The 17,852-nt window shown below is 45.1% G+C and overlaps 1 protein-coding gene across 2 annotated transcripts in view; it reads right to left on the bottom strand.

Moving 5' to 3' along the window:
- Positions 1-17,852, bottom strand: part of WDR59 (WD repeat domain 59) — a gene marked incomplete at its 5' end in the record, with an annotated part of 88,776 nt that overhangs the window by 55,538 nt on the left and 15,386 nt on the right. For both annotated transcript variants that reach the window (XM_079722954.1, XM_079722955.1), the window contains 5 exons: positions 3,161-3,249; positions 7,044-7,081; positions 9,273-9,353; positions 10,469-10,554; positions 14,654-14,789. In XM_079722954.1, the coding sequence (XP_079579080.1) occupies positions 3,161-3,249; positions 7,044-7,081; positions 9,273-9,353; positions 10,469-10,554; positions 14,654-14,789 (430 nt within the window). The remainder of the gene's footprint in view (positions 1-3,160; positions 3,250-7,043; positions 7,082-9,272; positions 9,354-10,468; positions 10,555-14,653; positions 14,790-17,852) is intronic.

The following is a 17,852-nucleotide window of genomic DNA, read 5'->3' as shown; positions in this document are numbered from 1 at the left end:
TACAGGTGTACAATATAGTGATTCACAATTTTTAAAGGTTATACTCCATTTATAGTTATTATAAAATATTGGCTTTATTTCCCATGTTGTACAATGTAACACAACATTGTTGCTTATTTTGTACATAATAGTTTGTCCCGCATAATCCCCTACCCCTGTAGTGCCCCTCCCCACTTCCCTCTCCCACTGGTAACCACTAGTTTGTTCTCTATATCGGAAAACCACCAAGCTTAAAATGATCAAGCCCTAAGACCTCAAAAAGAGAATGAACACACATCACAAAAGAAAACAATATATGATTAATAAGCATATATAAAACAAATTCAGAAGGAAACCTCAGAAATATATTCACACATTAAAACATTAAAAGATTGTTTTTAGCAATCAAGTTAGAAGATACTTGTAAATGATATTCAATGCAGTGAGGCTGCATTTGTCACTGGTGGTGTACATATAAAATAGTATAACCTGGGCCTCCCTGGTGGCGCAGTGGTTGAGAGTCCGTCTGCCGATGCAGGGGATACGGGTTCGTGCCCCGGTCCGGGAGGATCCCATATGCTGCAGAGCTGGGCCTGTGAGCCATGGCCGCTGAGCCTGCGCATCCGGAGCCTGTGCTCCGCAACGGGAGAGGCCACAACAGTGAGAGGCCCGCGTACCGCAAAAAAAAATAAAAATAAAAATAAAATAAAATAAAATAAAATAGTATAACCTGTTCGGGAAAAAAACTGGACAATTTTTATCAACAGACTTAAAATTCTTCCTTTCTTAAGGGAATATCCTAAATTCACAAAAAGCTTTAGGTACCAAAGATGTTCATCTTGGTGTTATTTGGAACACCTAGAAAACCAGAAACAACATGAATAATAAGTGGGGAATAACTAAATGTTAGAACCAATTATTGTACAGCTATTGGATACAATATGATGTAGCCACTAAAAGTTATACTTAGAAAGAGCTTATAACACAGGGGAAATGTATTTGTTGTAATGTTAAATGAAAAAAGTATGCATAACTATGCATATGATATGATAAACCATGTTTTAAAAAAAAGCGTAAGAAAAGAAAACATCAAAATATTAGCATTTGTCTCTGGGGCAGGACTGTGAATGATTTTTATTTTCTCTTTTATATTTTCAACAAAGAGCATGTATTATTTTCTGTAATCAGCACTGGTCTATGAGGTTAAGAGTGCAATCTCCAGAACCAGCCTCCCTGAATTTAAATCCTGGCAACAAACTGTGCCTCAGTTTACTCAGCTGTAGAATGGGGTAATAATATTACCTACTTTAAAGGTTAGTTATAAAGAGAAATGAATCAATACACATAAAGTTCTTAGAACAATGCCTTTGCATAATAAACACTTAGAAATATTAGTATTACTAGTCATTCACGAATTTGAGTGAAAATCCAACATTACCACTGATACTGCACTTTTTTAAGCCTGTGATGCTTGCTGCCAATAGTCCTGCTTTGATACTAGAAAGTGCCAGAGAAGTGAAATTACAACCAACAAGTTTTACAATCCATATGAACAGAAGTCCTAAGTATTAATAGCCAAGAAAAAGTTAAAGCTCTTTAAACAAAATAGATAAAAGGCTCGCTAAGGGAAGTCAGAGTTATGAGTAGACCAATCAGAAGGCTAGAAAGAAACAGTTCAGCAGTATATTTCTACAAGATAAGGAACACAGCTACTGTTTTGGAAAACAGGTCCTGACCGAGTTCACAGCTAAATACCCAATTGTTTATTTTGCCTATGGCTCTGAAAACAGTCTAAAGCAAATACACAAGTACTACAAATTAATCAAACATTTTAGTTAAACCATTTACTATATTTAAATGCTATACCAGTGACAAATATGAATGAAACCAATTGCCCATTGAAGAAATAAAGAGGGATGAAGAATGACTATGACCAGACTGGACTAAAGGGACAGAGATAAAACTAACATATAGAAGATGCACCATCCATCCTGTCCTTATGAAATCACCTTGTCACCTAAGAGCCGCCTAAAGCGAGGGCTTCGGCCGCCACACCGCTTTCCCAGCAGGTCTTGGCACCCAATCCAGCAGCCTCCCAGTCTCTGCTTCACTTCCCCCTCCTCTCCACCTGTATGACTTTATTCCCTGCTGGAAGGGGAAGGAAGCAGGGCAGCCGCAAGCAAGGCTGAGACTTTACAGTCAGCATCCCAGTTGGGACAGTTCCTGAACAAGTTCCAGGAAAACTAACAGTAGGTCCTCCCCACAAAGGCAGGTTTCACAGAGCAGAAAGCAGAATTTGCACCCCAGATCTTACAGAAGTCGACTACTCTCTGCATTCTTACCCAATCATCTGGCAGTTAGTTATGGAAGAGGCCCTTTCCCTGCATCACTGTTCTCACTGATGCCAACATATCAAACTTCCAGACTTGCCATTACAGTAGCAGCCCAGAACCCTGCAACTCTCTCATGCCTCTCAGGTCCATGGGCTAATGCAGGGAGAACGTACACTCTGCAGGCTCATTTGAGGCTGACGGCACAGCTAGACTTCCAAGGGAAGATTTGAGCATACCAAGTATGCTGCCTCAGTGATTTAATTCTAGATGGTATACATCCTAGAACAATGAGTTTTCACTTTGCAATCTGGGGCAGGAATAAGAAGCCTGCTGACCATTCTAGAATAGTGTCTGGTCCCCCAGGCTTGACCCCCTCATGGACACACACACTATTATCATCTTTATTCTGAAGAAAAGGAAACTGAGGCTTGGAAAAGTTTGTGGCTCACCTGATATCATAATCAGGAGGCAGCAAAATAGGACGCTAGCTTAGGTCAGGCCAAGTTCATTTTCTTTTTTTTTTTTGGCCGCAGCACGCAGCTTGCGGGATCTTAGTTCCCTGACCGGAAATTGAACCTGTGTCCCCTGCAGTGCAAGCACAGAGTCCTAACTGCTGGACCACCAGGGAATTCCCCAAGTTCATTTTCTTAACCACTGATCATAATGTCTCACTCCCTTATCTTCCATCAACACCAGTTTGATCGGGAAGCAAATGTCATCTGGTACTAGGATCTTAACATGGCAATTAACCATGCTGCACAGGGTACCCTGGTCTCTCAAGACAAGTCCTGCTATTCACAACATCCTCTTCATATCCTCTCAGAGGGGAGGGGAAAAAGATTACTTACCCGCTTGTCCCATATCCGTACATCCCCGTCATGACTGGTGGCAAGGCAATTAGCGTTTTTTTTATTCCATTTGACCTGTGAGGCACCCGCTGCAAAGAAAAATCAGGGGAGGAACGCTGTTGCTCTCAACGCCTTCAGTACCAGAGCGGAGCTTATCCAGGGGAGCTGGATAATGAGTTCCGGATGAGTAAGAACAGAACTCTTCAAGCTTCTATGACTCCATCAGCTCCACCATTAAGGAGAAAATGAAGCCAAAGAATAAATGAATTAACACATGGGAACAGGATCAGAGTCACCTAATTGAGGAAATAATCTCACTAAGGAGAAAAAAAAACACTTCAGGTTACCTCCGAGCAGAATCAGCAGGGAAATACAGTTTCTTACAGAGCAGCGGCTCAGCCCGGCTCTGTTGGCTGGTAACTGACACATCACACAACCTGGCCCTTCATCCTCTCCGACACCAAGCTCGCGCTCCCAATCAGAAGAGCCTCAGCTCAAAGCCTGCTCCTTCCCACACTGGTTTTTTTGGTTTCGTTTCTGGGGGAGGGAGAGTCTTGGAAAAACACAGCCTCCAGATGAGGCTCAGCTGAAGAATGAGCCCCAGTGTGACCCAATTCTGCCCTCAGAAAGTTATGTGCACCCACCCCCACTCTCATCTCCCCATCAGCGAGCGGTTACACGTGGCCCTGCGTGGAGACAGGGAAAGGCAACACTCCTGGCACCGTGTGAACTCAGTCCTCTGCCAGAACACAGAGGTAACAACAATGGTGACAGAAGAGCTACGTAAGAGAGGAGGCATACTGGAAGATGCCACAAGGGGCTGAGATAGGTGGAAAATTGGGACATAGCAGCACTTCCAGCTGACTCTTAAAATAATCACGTTGATTATGTTAAACCAGAATCACATGATGACTCTCCTGCCACCTCTTCTTGTTCTTTGCTCAGACAACACATGACATTTCTGCTTTGACACCCTCTCCCTTTGGGTGGGCGTTTATTCCTTGGGGACACCGCAGTGGATCCAGGACTTTGGAGAGCAACCTGACCCAAGAATCTGCAGAGTATGAGACGGAAAACAAGGACTTAGAGCCTAACAGGAAATAGAGTAAGGCCCAGACTTTATCCTTGTTTGGTTTTGGTGAGGGTATTTGTTTGCTTATTTGTTTGTTTGTTGTGTTTTTTTTCCCTTGAGACACAGGGCACCTTAAGTCACCTAAGAACGAATGATGGAGACCCCTGAAGTTGGAGGACGGCAGTGTGTTACTTAGGAGACCCAGTTTCTTTGCGAGAAATGGTATCAGCTAGAGAAGAAACCGCGTAAGAAAAGACTGCTCCAGTGACTTCCCTGGTGGCGCAGTGGTTAAGAATCCACCTGCCAATGCAGGGGACACGGGTTCAAGGCCCAGTCCGGGAAGATCCCACGTGCCACGGAACAACTGGGCCCACGTGCCACGGAACAACTGGGCCCATGTGCCACAACTACTGAGCCTGCACTCTAGAGCCCGCGAGCCACAACTACTGAAGCCCACACGCCTGGAAGCCACCGCAATGAGAAGCCTGCACACAGCAATGAAGAGTAGCCCCCGCTCACTGCAACTAGAGAAAGCCTGCGCGCAGCAACAAAGACCCAATGCAGCCAAAAATAAATAAATAAATTTATTTTAAAAAAAAAAGACTGCTCCATCTCCACGTGAGAGTTACCAAAGAATTCAACAACACAGGAAAGAGATTTTTCTCTATGTCTTTAATGTTGTGTCTAAATGAGATGATGGATGTTCACTCAATTTACTGTGGTCACCATTTCATCATGTACGTAAGTCAAATCATTATGCTGTACACAAACTTATACAGTGCCGTATGTCAATTATATCTCAATAAAACCGGAAGAAAAGGAAAAAGAAAAGAAAAACGAGTTCCAAGAAAATATGCCTTTCCCAGTAGGTGGTCCATCAGAACACGAAGCCTCCCAAAAAATTCTGGGAACCCCCTAATTCAACGTGCTTTACTAGGACTGTGACACCAGGGTCAAACGGAGACCTCCCAGACCATAAGAGTTCTCAGAAACAGAGGACGCTCTGGAGCACACACGGACATGCTCTTACTGCCTCCCTACCCCAAGGTATAGACAATGTGCTCACAGAGCGATGAGGACCACAGGCTCTGGGGAGCCGCAGCACCCGGACTGCACCTCTCAGGGAATGAGAGCTCTGCCACCACTGAGACCTCACTGAGGTGCAAAAAAGAAAGAAGTCTCCTACCTCTGTTTTTTCAGAAAGACTCCCAAGAGAAAGCAATTAGAATTATCTTTCTTTTTAGAGGTCCTCTATAAGCCATCTAACTTAGAAACCTGCAAGTAGAAATAACAAAGTCAGGGATGGATGACAGGCATTCACAGACCATTAGTACTTTCTTTCAGCTCAGTGTCCTCTGCAACCACGTCTGTAGGCCATTCTATGCCTCAGATCATAAGTGCCTACAAGTGTGTGTGCACAGGTTGTGAGGGAGGCACCAGCACAACTGTTAAGCACTCAGCACAGGAGACACAGGTGCCTGAGTTCCACATCCATGGAACAAACACTCCCAGAGCATCTCCACAGGACAGGTGCTTAGGCGGACCCTGGTCTGCAGCCCTGAACAAGGCAGACGTGGTCCCTAACCTCACAGAACCAACCAACCAACTGCTTAATACCATCATGATGTTTAATGACTTCAAATGATGAGGTGTCGGGGTGCAGGGGGATAAAAAGAAGAATCACGTGATCATTTTGGAGCAAACACCAAATGTGAATTCAAATGACGCAAGAAGATACAAAAAAGCAGGATTTAAGAGACAGATAATATGATCTGTTTTGACCAAGGATGCCAAAATAGAATACTGATGATTGGGCTTCATCATGGTGGGCAAGGTATACCAGTTCTATGCCCAAGTTCAACTCTCAGGAAGTGGTGGGAATACTCTGTAACAGCCCCAATGCAGAATTGCAAAAGTAGTCAAATTCCAACAGAGTGATGAAAACAGGTAGCTCAGAAAGTAATTTCAAAGTTTCAGTAGGCCCTGTATGCCCATAAATGATACCACGGGGACACAATCAGTATAATCTGGACTGTGCGGAACGGCAGTTTCTTCAGTAAAGAAACTTGCAGGGAAGGAAAAACAAACAAAGCAAAAGAGGGAAGGGAGGAGAAACCTACCAGCTGAAAGAGATGAGAAATATATCAACCACTTATAAATACGGACTTTATTTGGATTCTGATTCAAATAATTTGTAAAAAGAGAACAAAAAAACAAAACAACTACTGAGACTACTGGGGAAATCTGAATATTGCTTAAATATTTGACGACATTAAAGAACTACTGTTAATATTTTTAGGTATGCTAATGGTATTGTGGTTACGTTTTTTTTTAAAGGATTCTTCTCTTATTAAAAATACTTACTGAAATATTTGTTGATGAAATGATATGACACCTGGGATTTGCTTCAAAATAATCCCAAAGGGGATAGGGGTAGGGGTGGGTGCGCTAGTGGGTGAAAGAGGAAAGAAGACTGTCTGGTCGCCAACAATGTTCAAGCTGGATGACGAACACAAGGCGATTCATCCTCTTCTAGTTTTATACACTTTTGAAAGTTTCCACAAGAAAAAGTTTAAAAACAAACCAATGTGGCTCCTGCCCTTGAATTCTGAAATAAGCTCCTGACCACATTCTACAGTCCTGACTCTAACTTCTGAGAGGAGCGGGAGCAGGGTCCTGTGATGTGGACCTTACAGGTCCACACGACCGTGGACAGAGCCCGGGGCATGGGGGACGGAGGGTCAGTGGGAGCGAAGCAGTGGAAGGAAGGGAATGCAGGCCGCTGGGGGCGGGCGGGGGGCGTCCACTCACCTACAGCAGACAGCGCAACGGTCGGCTTCCGTGTATCTCTGAAACATAAGAGTCAGCAGTCAAATGCCCGTTCACCTGCCCCCATCCACCTGGTGCCTTTCTCCCGCTGCTCGCATTTCTTCACTTTCCTTTCAGTGGGTTCTTGGACTTCAGTGGGAATGTGAGGGCCTTAAAAAGTAGTGTAAAGAGAAGCCTGTCTCCCTCCAGGGAGATGAACTTTCTCAGCCTCTTCAGCTGAGGCTAAGTCTGAATTTCCAATTATACAGTTGTATCCACAGAGAACAAATTACACAACCTGGCATGGCCTGGGTGACTCTGATGCGGGGGTGGAGGGAGCCAAAGGAACCCCTTCCTGGTGTCATTTCTCCTGTGGAACAACAGGACAGTCGTGGAGGCGTAATTCTGCAAGAACCAACAGCATTGCCAAGGTGGACTGGAAAACTACTCTGGATGTTCCCAACAGCCAAGAGGTAGAAGCAACCTAAGGGTCCACGACTGATGAACAGATAAATACCCTATTGTCTTTACATACAATGGATTGTTATTAGACCTTAAAAAGGAAAGCAATTCTGTCACGTGCTACAACATGGATGCCCCCCGAGGACATTATACTAAGTGACGTAAGTCAGTCACAAAAGGACAAACACTGTATGATTCCACTTACACGTGGTACCTAGAGTCGTCAGATTCATAGAGACAGAAAGTAGAGTGGTGGCTGCAGGGACTGAAAGGAGGGGGAAACGGGGAGTTGGTTAACGGGTACAGATTTTCAGTTCTGCAGGGTGAAAAAGTTCTAGAGCTTTGTTGCACAACAATGTGAATATACTTAACACTACTGAACCGCACACTTAAAAATGATTAAGATGGTAAATTTTGCTTTGTGGCTTTTACCACGATTTTATTTTTTTTTTAAACTACTCCTGGATACAATGGGAGACTCAACCGTTCACCACGAATGGTCCAAATGACAGAACTGGGCAGCCCCCTAGGGCTAGGAGGGCCAGACAAGGCAAATCTGCAGCCCTGGCTTACTGTTCAGAAGACCTGAGAAGGCAAGTCAGTTCAAGTGTCTTTCAGTCTTTAAATTATGAAAACAACTGTTTCATGTAAATGAGGGATCCTTGCCCCGGAGCTCCCAGGAGGCTGTTTGCTCCTTAAGAGCCCCTCTCTTCCACTTCCCCTGGATTTTCTGCTCCTTCTCCCTCCTCTGGCGCTACCCTTAGACCTGTCACCTTGGAAGCGCTAACCTGCATGGGATGCAGGTGAAGTCAGCTGTGCGCATCCTTACTCCCTGAGGATCCCTTTCCCTGGTCTGTCTGGCCAGTCAAACCTCAATCCCTGGCTTGTCCTCTGCCCACAGTTTACCTTTCAGTGTAAAGCATCACAAAGTCACTGCCATTTGGGAGCAGAGTGGCCTGGCTGGGGAGAGGGTGTCCTGTCCTGGGGACTCCACAGGCCACAGGCCCTCTAGTTAACGGTTACGGGGAAAGGAATCTGCTTTACAAAGAGAAACGGGAATGGATGTTTATTAAGAACTTAGGACGCGCCAGGCCCTGGGCTGGGCGCTCCTCCGCTCTTTGCTCCTCGGAGAGTTGCTCTACGAGGTGGCTCTCAGCCCCCTTTCCAGAGGGGAAGTGAAGCGTCACCAAGAGCAAAGCAGCTGTCCTGGAGCACTGCTCGCTGCAGCACGTGTGTGTCTGTACACATCAGAATGCCCCCACCGTCCCCTGCCGCTTCAGGAAACTCCAGCCTGACTTCCAAATGCCAGAATCTGTGGTTCTCTGACAACGGGATTTCCCTGGCTGCTGAAGCCCGTTTTGCAAACCTCTGTGACGGGCCTGAAGTGCCAGGGAGCTGAGGCCCCCGGGGACAGCCTTCAACCAATGACTGACAGTGGATGGCGCCCCCGCTTCCTCAGCCCTCGGAGGGGAACACCTCTGAGGAGGGAGTGGTACACCAGCCCCTAGTGTTCCCAGTAAGACCAAGCTCCACCTGTTCACGGTGGTACCCAAGTAGATGAGGTGCCCTCTCTGTGTGGCCTTCCCGACCCTGTCTCTCTTCCCACCCCCACCAGCAGTTCTGTCCCCTCCTAAGCAACGTATCTGCAAGGTCTCCTCATCTCAGGGTCTGTCTGCATCTAGGGAAAACCAGATTAAGATACCCGATCTCTAAAACAAAGGTCCCAGATCATCCCACAGCCAAGGGGTTATGCCTCTTAACGGTTCTTACTTGATATCCCAAATGTAGATGTAGGTGTCCACAGAGCTGGTGACCAGGAGATCTGGCTCAAACACTGCCCAGTCCAAGTCACTGGAAACACAAGGAATAAACAGGACAACAACGAAGAGAAAAAATTCAGAGTCCATTTCCAAAGCATTTGCAGATTTCATTTCTATTGGCTTCAGAAAGTCACTGTTAATGGGCCCCTGAACATGGTTAGGCTGGGAATCTCCAAAGTTCTTTGGGAAAGAAGACTTAACCAAGCTCTGAAGGAAACTTTCAGGTCCTTCCCTGGTTACCACCTGCTCCCCCAAACCAAAAGAAACAGAGCATTTCAATTTAAAACACATACACACACAAAAGCGCACATACATGCATGTGCGCAAACTAAGACAAAACAAAGAAAAAAAACCCACGTGATTGTTGACATCGTTTTTTAAATCAGACTCAACCACAGGTACCTTGAGTAAACTCAACATCTTTAAAGCACTGGCAAACTGCCATGTTGCCACACAGCTTTCAAGGAGGGCAAGCAGGGCTCTGGTCCTCCCCACCCACGTCCTCACTCCTTGAAAGGCACTTGCTATACAAACAGTTAACACAGGCCGGGGGTTCTGGCCTTTCCCATCACCTCCCACGTCAGCTTCACCACTCCCACACTTCCTGCTGCTACTTCTCACAAGAAGTTTTCCCCACCCAGAAACAGTGACCCAAGGAAAGGATGGATCCAGGAACATTCCAGAAGCCAGCTGGAAGGCCACGAGTGGGAAGCAACTGGGCATGTGGGTAACGGACTATAATGCAGGAGCTCCACGTGGTGCCCCACTGTGGCTGGACAGAGAGCAAAGGGCTGGCCCCCAAGGTCTCTGTGCTCCAGGGCACTGCCGACCGTGAGCTGGGGGATTCTGTGGGCGTAAGTTCATCTCCCTCCTGCAGCAAACAGTTCTAACCCTTTATTCTGGACCAGGCTGTACCTAAGTGTCTCCTGGGATCGGGGTTAACAGCTACAGGGATGCTGGCTCCTAAACACCGGCTGTTCCTCGCTGCAAAGACCATCACTTCAGGACTGCTAAGGACGCAGCAGCCACCTGGGGCCAATGCAACACAGAGGGTCAAGCCTGGAGGGGGATGATGTCTTTGTTTCACTTCCCGAGGGACTGTGACAAAGTGAGACAGGCCAGGGAGCAGTGGAGGGCTGTGCCTACCTGATGACACGAGTGTGGCCTTGTAAGGTCGTGCCAATTTCCCCACTGCCGTCTTTCCACTTATAAAGGTCGACCCGTTGGTTGCTCTGAAAAGAGACAAGGGGAAACCCATCTTGAACAGTTACAGCTGAACTAAGGCTACAGACACACTCGTGAGCACGTGAGCTATGGGTTATGGAGCCACCCCCAACCATCAGAGGAATGACCTTCCTGCCCTAAGGGTCACACACCCATCTCCCCAGCTGCTGCCACACTCCATGTTCTCAGCTCACCCTTCCCACCATCAAATGCCTGGAGTCCACCTACCACACTTTGAAAAAACACATGCATGAGAAAGAAAACAGAATCACCACTAAAAGGGTGTCCTAGAAGGCAAAATTATAGAAGACTCCTTGAAATATGAACTTCTTTAAGGGTTAAGCAGAAAGACACAGGGAAAATGGGCCAGAAGAAACCAAAATTACAATAAGGAAAAGGAAGAAAAACAAAGCTTCAATCAAACTACATTTCTCTTAAAGAAACAAGCCAGCAAATGCTCCCTAAATATCATGAGTTCATGAAACACACTGAAAATGGATAAAGATTCCTAATAGACTAATTACTATTAGTAGGCTATTTAATAATTTCTGAACTGATATATATATCATATATATATATATCATATATATATATATATGATGGATTTTCATTTTAGCTCAGAGACAGACAGTTGTATACAGCTCTGAGATTTTTATCCAGAAACGCCAGTTTCCAATTCTAAATAGGTAAGCTTCCTGTCAAAAGGTAAGGATTCAAAATAGCTTCCAATGGGAATAGGAGTGTAAAGAAAAGCCCCCCTAATCTTTTTTTTTTTTTGCGGTATATGGGCCTCTCACTGTTGTGGCCTCTCCCGTTGCGGAGCACAGGCTCCGGACACGCAGGCTCAGCGGCCATGGCTCACGGGCCCAGCCGCTCCGTGGCACGTGGGATCTTCCCGGACCAGGGCACGAACCCATGTCCCCTGCAGCAGCAGGCGGACTCTCAACCACTGCGCCACCAGGGAAGCCCCCCCCCCTTATCTTATAATAACATTCCTAGCCATTTCCAGGGTCTGCTAGTGCCAGTTTATGCACTAGGAACCTTAAGAAACCTGCCCTCTGCTCTTTCCCATCACACTGCACACTGGGTGTCATCACCCACATCATAGATGTGGCAACTGAGGCTCCAAAAGTTGGATGGGTGCTCATGCTAAAACAGTGAGTGTTGAAACTGGGACTTGACCTCAGATTTGCCTTACTCCAAAGCTCTTTCTCCTGAAAATGCTTGCCTTCCAACCAAGAGCAATGAAGGGAAAAAAAAAATCAGTAAATTGAACTTCATCAAAATTAAAACTTTTACATATCAAAAGACATTATCAAGAAAGTAAAGACAATCTACAGAATTGGAGAAAATATTTGCAAGTCATGTCACTGATAAGGGTCTAGTATCAGGAATACATAAAGAACTCTTATAACTCAACAGCAAAAAGACAAACAACCCAATTCAAAAATCAGCAAAGGACTTGAATAAACGTATCTCCAAAAAATGATATACAAATGGGCAGCCAGCACATGAAGGGACGTTCAACATCATTAGTCACTAGGGAAATGCAAATCAAAACCACAGTGAGATACCACTTTATACCCACTAAGATGGCTAGAATTTTTAAATTACAAAAACAAAAACAGGAAATAAATTTTGGTGAGGCTGGATTGTGCATTGCTATGCGATGCTGATGCACTGCTGATGGGACTGCAAAACGGTCTTGTGCATTGCAGAAAACAGTTTGATGGTTCCTCAAAAAGTAAAACACAGACTTACCACATGGCCTTTCAATCACTCCTAGGAATATACCCAAAAGAAGTGAAAATGAGTACCCAAAAAAGTACATGTACAGGGCTTCCCTGGTGGCACAGTGGTTAAGAATCCACCTGCCAGTTCAGGGGACACAGGTGTGAGCCCTAGCCCGGGAAGATCCCACATGCCGTGGAACAACTAAGCCTGTGCGCCACAACTACTGAACCTGTGCTCTAGAGCTTGCGAGCCACAACTACTGAAGCCGGCGCACCTAGAGCCGGTGCTCCGCAAAAAGAGAAGCCACCACAATGAGAAGCCCACACACTGCAACAAAGAGTAGCCCCTGCTCGCTGCAACTAGAGGAAGCCTGTGCGCAGCAATGAAGACCCAACGCAGCCAAAATAAATAAATTAAATAAATAAATAAATTTATTTTTTTTTAAAAAAAGTACATGCACGTACATGTTCTTATCGGCACTATTTATAATAGCCAGCCCAAATGTCCATCAGTGGATGAACAGACAAAATGTGGTGTATCCCTATGATGGAATATTATTCAGCCATAACAATGGAGTAAAGTACTGATACATGCTCTGACATGGATAAAGAAGCCAGACACAAAAGGTCATGTATGGTATGACCACATTTATATGAGATATCCAGAATAGCTAAATCCAGAGATGGAACACAGACTGGAGGTGGCCAGGGGCTGGGGGTGGGGGAATTACTGCTTAATGGTAAGGGGGTTTCCTTTGGAGTGATGGAAATGTTTGGGAACTAGATAAAGATGGCAGTTACATAACACTGTGAATGTAGTAAATGATACTGAATTGTTCACTTTAAATGATTGTCGGAAAAAAATAAACACATAAGGCTCTTTCTTGCCACTCCCAAACACATGCAGTATTAATCCACTTGGGCCTAGTACTGAAGGGTCAGCCTAAATCTGTGGTTCCCAATCAGGGGAGACTTTGCTTCCCAGGGGACACCTGACAATGCCTAGAGATATTTTTGGCTGTCACGATGGGGGTGGGGGAGGATGCTACTGGCATCTAGTGAGGGAGGGGCCAGGGATGCTGCTAATTTCCTACAAAGCACAGGACAGCCCCCGCCACGAAGAATGATCTGGCCTGACCTGTGTACAGCCCCAGGAATCAGGTCCACTTTAGTCATTGTCCCTGGTTAAAGGCAGACAGTCAGATTCTATTTTGGAAATGACGGGGAACAGCGGCTTTTTGTTCCTTCTAAAGCTGAGAGCAGTGTTCTTCTTTCTTTTGTGAGATGCTTTCCTCTCACAGACTGTCATTCCCGGTAAGAACAGACCCAGACAGCACTACGAATGGTCATATTCCCTGGAGGATGAGAAGGGCTCCTTCAAATACTGCCCTCCCGGCCCAGTGCAAAAGGAGCCAGAGGTTTAGGTCTCTAATTGTCCTAGGAGAACAGAACACTGATAAAGAATAGGGCAAGGGATACCAGAGATGATCTAAGTCCAGATATTTTTTCAGTTGTGAACCCCTTGAAAAGCCTAATGAAACATATGCATCTTTTCCCTGGAAGAATTCACATATAAACAGGATTCAATCAAAAAAGAATCCCTTCCTTTGAGTGGAAGGGTGTATGGAATCTTCTGATCCCTCTGAAAGCAATGACTATCGCCCCCAGACCAGCTCACCAGGTCCTTCCTTAGAACCTCTTTCAGTCACTGGCTAGTTACATTCATGCAGAAAACAGGTTCTTTCTTACCACACATAGACATAGAGGTATCTACCTGTTTCCCTTTCCAAATCTGGATTCAATTCTTAGAATTACCGATGGTACCCCAATTCTTTTCATATACATTTAAATCTGCAATTGCCTCCATCTTCCTTTTCGAACCATGCAACCCCTCTTTGCCGCCTGAGAAATGAAGATTATGTTCTCTTCGCTACGTAGAACACAGACCTACCAGCCTAGATCTCACATTTAAAAGACTTTTCTGGGCTTCCCTGGTGGCGCAGTGGTTAAGAATCCACCTGCCAATGCAGGGGAAACGGGTTCCAGCCCTGGTCCAGCAAGATCCCATATGCCACGGAGCAACTAAGCCCGTGCGCCACAACTACTGAGCCTGCTCTCTAGAGCTCGTAAGCCACAACTGCTGAGCCCATGCGCCACAGCTACTGAAGCCCGCGCACCTACAGCCCATGCTCCGCAACAGGAGAAGCCACCACAATGAGAAGCCCGCGCACCGCAACAAAGAGTGGCTCCCGCTCGCCAAAACTAGAGAAAGCCCGCGCGCAGCAATGAAGACCCAACACAGCCATAAATAAATAAATAAATTTATAAAAAAAAATAATAAAAGCCTTTTCCTGTACTCCTTGAATGAGCTCACCGAGGCTGCAAAATAGTGCGCGAAGCTGTCATGAGGATTCCACTGCACGGCTCCAATGTCCCACTTGCTCTGGCGTGAGATCTTTCGGTGACCTTCGAAGGGGGCATCTAGACTGACGATGTATAGGAATCGGCGGCTAGGAAAACAACATCAACATTATGAAAACAGAACAGCATTAGCACTAAGATAGAAAAGCACATTTGGAATAACATACGGTTCGCAAGCAGTGCTCAAAAAATCCCCAGATGTACATGACATTTATCCACTCTGAAAGGCATACAAGTGACAAGAGTAACTCGTGGCTGCTGGGCAAGCGGGAGCCATACTCCCTGTGAGATCTGTCTCAAGAGATGGTCCTCCCTCCCATATCCATGGAAGTCTGACCTCCTCCACCAGATTCAGCTCCACCCAGCCCTCTCTCAGGCTTTTCCAATCCCCCAGTTAGGATCATAGCTGCTTCCACACGACTCCCATGACACAGTCTGCATTTGGACTACAGTACAGCACTTATCTCTGTAGCAGAACTGCTAACGTAAAGGTTCCTGTCCCAAACCGACTGAGTGTTTGGGGTATGGACCATGTCTTGAATATCTTTGTATGTCCCTCATCACTAGGCACAGTGCTTTGCATGCAATAAACGTGTGTAAAATTAAACACCTCGCTTATCACTTAGCCAAATAATTTGAGAAAATCTCAAATTCCCGTGCAAGTTGACTACTTGGTGATGGGAACTAAATTAACACTATCAGAAGGGGAAACAATAACCAAAAAATAATAATAATGAAAATAATAATAAGTGGCAATAATGTTCAAGGTGCCAATCAATATAAAGGATCTGAAAACGGTGATGTCCTTTGTTCACCTATTTTCCTTCTGTTTTAAGAAAAAAATCCTTGGTATGTGTATCAACCTCTTCAGCAGCCATCAGCAGTTCTTTGTTGGGGAGCGCTCCAAGCCCCCGGGAGTCGGCAAGGACAGGTGGGCTCGATAAGGAAGAAAAAGATTAACTGTCCCTGCTCAGAACAGACAGGAAGTGGAAATAAAAATGGCATGTAGAACTTTAGCAGAAACCCTAGGAGGGATGGATTAATAGAGAAGGGAAGCACAGGTAACACACAAATTAAGAGAATTTCTGGGGCTTCTGAGAAAGTTGGCATAGTACAAAGACCTAGAAACTCTGACCTCTCCCTAAGGAATCATCTGATCCTATGGCAGGCAGGCCGGCATTTCCCATTAGAATGAAAACAGGGCAAAGGCCAAGCACTATATATATGGCGTGTTTTTCAACAGGGGAAATCAGAGACAGTACAGGGCAAATGCAGAACAGCAGAAGGTGGGCACTTCAGGATAAACATGCCTGATTGGACATAACATGTTTGTCTTCATCCCCCACTGAAGACCCACTAGAATAAGAGTGAAAACATAAAAGGCGGAAACCCACAAAGAAAATGAGAGAGGAAACGGAAAGCCGACAGAAAAATGGTAACTGATCTAGAGGAAAGACAACCAGCACCCAAGTGCCTGCAGAGCGAGCTGGTTCACACTGTGGAATCCAGGCCCGCAGGAGCTGCAGAGGAAGAGAAACTACCTCAGAGGAGCCCTGGGCCTGGGACAAGAGGCACAGCAGGGGGTGAGCGAGAGCTGCTGTGCTCAAAACAGGGCAGGAAGTGGAGGGTGAGACCCTCAGGCCTCTTCCCCTGCTCAGAACTCACAACACATGGCTTTTAGTCTTCAGATGGTGACTGATGACAAGTGGATTCTTCTCAGGAGGAAGTGAGCAGCCCAAGAGAGAACGAAAGTGAACAAAACAACAACAACAAAGCCCTGGAGAGGATGACATCTGGGCACCCTCCAACAACAGGGCCTGGTTCCCACCTGATCTCCCTGCAGTGGGTCCCACCACTGCACACGTAAACAGAGATTCCACTCACTCTTTAATATTCACAGAGAGCCCGTGAGCATCAGTCACAGCAGGAAACTTGAAAGACAGAGACCAACACAGCCAAAAGGAAAAAAAGGAAATGGGCGGCACAGAGGAAAGGAGAAAACCTAGAATTAATATTCTCAGAGACACGAAAGGAGACAATTTAAAGAACAGAGAACAAGAGCTCTTGGAAACTAGAGTTATAGTTGAAATTTTAAAACCTGACAGAAGGGTTGGAAGTTAAAGCTGAAGAAAACTCCCAGAATGCAAAACAGAAAGACAAAAAGACCAAAAGTTCAGAAGAGAATCCATACAGGATATCCAACGTACACTAAGAGGAGCTCCACAAAGAATGAGGAAAACTATCAAAGACGTAATGCAGGAAAATTTCTCCAAACTAAAAGACACAGATTTCCAGACTGAAAGGGCCCTCCCACGTGCTAAAAATTAGTCGTTATTTTAATTTGAATGGTGACCATATGGGTGTACATATTTGTAAATTTATTTGAGCTGTTCACTTACGCATACACCTTACTACACATATTTTAAAGTTCAATATAAGAAAATGAAATGGTGAACTTCAAGATCATGTTGAAAAATAATATGGATGCATGCATGTCTAAGAACACATCAGAACAAGAACACTTGCATGATTTCCAGTTATATAATCCCGTTCTCTCCTAGAATGCTACAAATGACAATATCCATATCAGTCAATACTGAGAAATCTAACGTTTGAGATACAGTTATTCCAGGGCACCTGAAAGTATTTTATGGGTTGTTAATATGGCTACATAATGCCAAGTATATGTTATTTTTCTATTTGTTTAGATAAAACAGGTAATAATGTCAAAAAGGGGAGGAGGGTCCCCCTAAGTGCCCAGCACAATGAATGAAAAAAGACACATACCAAAGCGGTCACAGTGAAAATTTCACACACACAAGAGGTAAAGATAACACTAGGGACAAAGATAGGATTTCTCCAAAGAGAAAAAATAGGTCACATACAGAGTCCAGAATCAGAATGGCATAGGACCTCTTGACAATAACTCTGAGAAAAAGAACCCCAAATACTGATTTAACCCAACAATTGTTATATGACTACATTGGAAGGAGGGGGAAGGCCAGGTATATATACATAAGGGACTCACAACTGAAGTAGAAGTGCTAAATACTCATCATCTACTGTAAGAATTCAATTTGAATATCTATGATGGATAAATCAAGATACAGCAGTGTATGTAGTATACCACTTGGAAAAATAGAGGCAATCCA

This window comes from Hyperoodon ampullatus (assembly GCF_949752795.1).
Source record: "Hyperoodon ampullatus genome assembly, chromosome: 18".
In the NCBI taxonomy this organism is placed as follows: domain Eukaryota; kingdom Metazoa; phylum Chordata; class Mammalia; order Artiodactyla; family Ziphiidae; genus Hyperoodon; species Hyperoodon ampullatus.
This window is presented reverse-complemented; position numbering and strand designations above follow the sequence as displayed.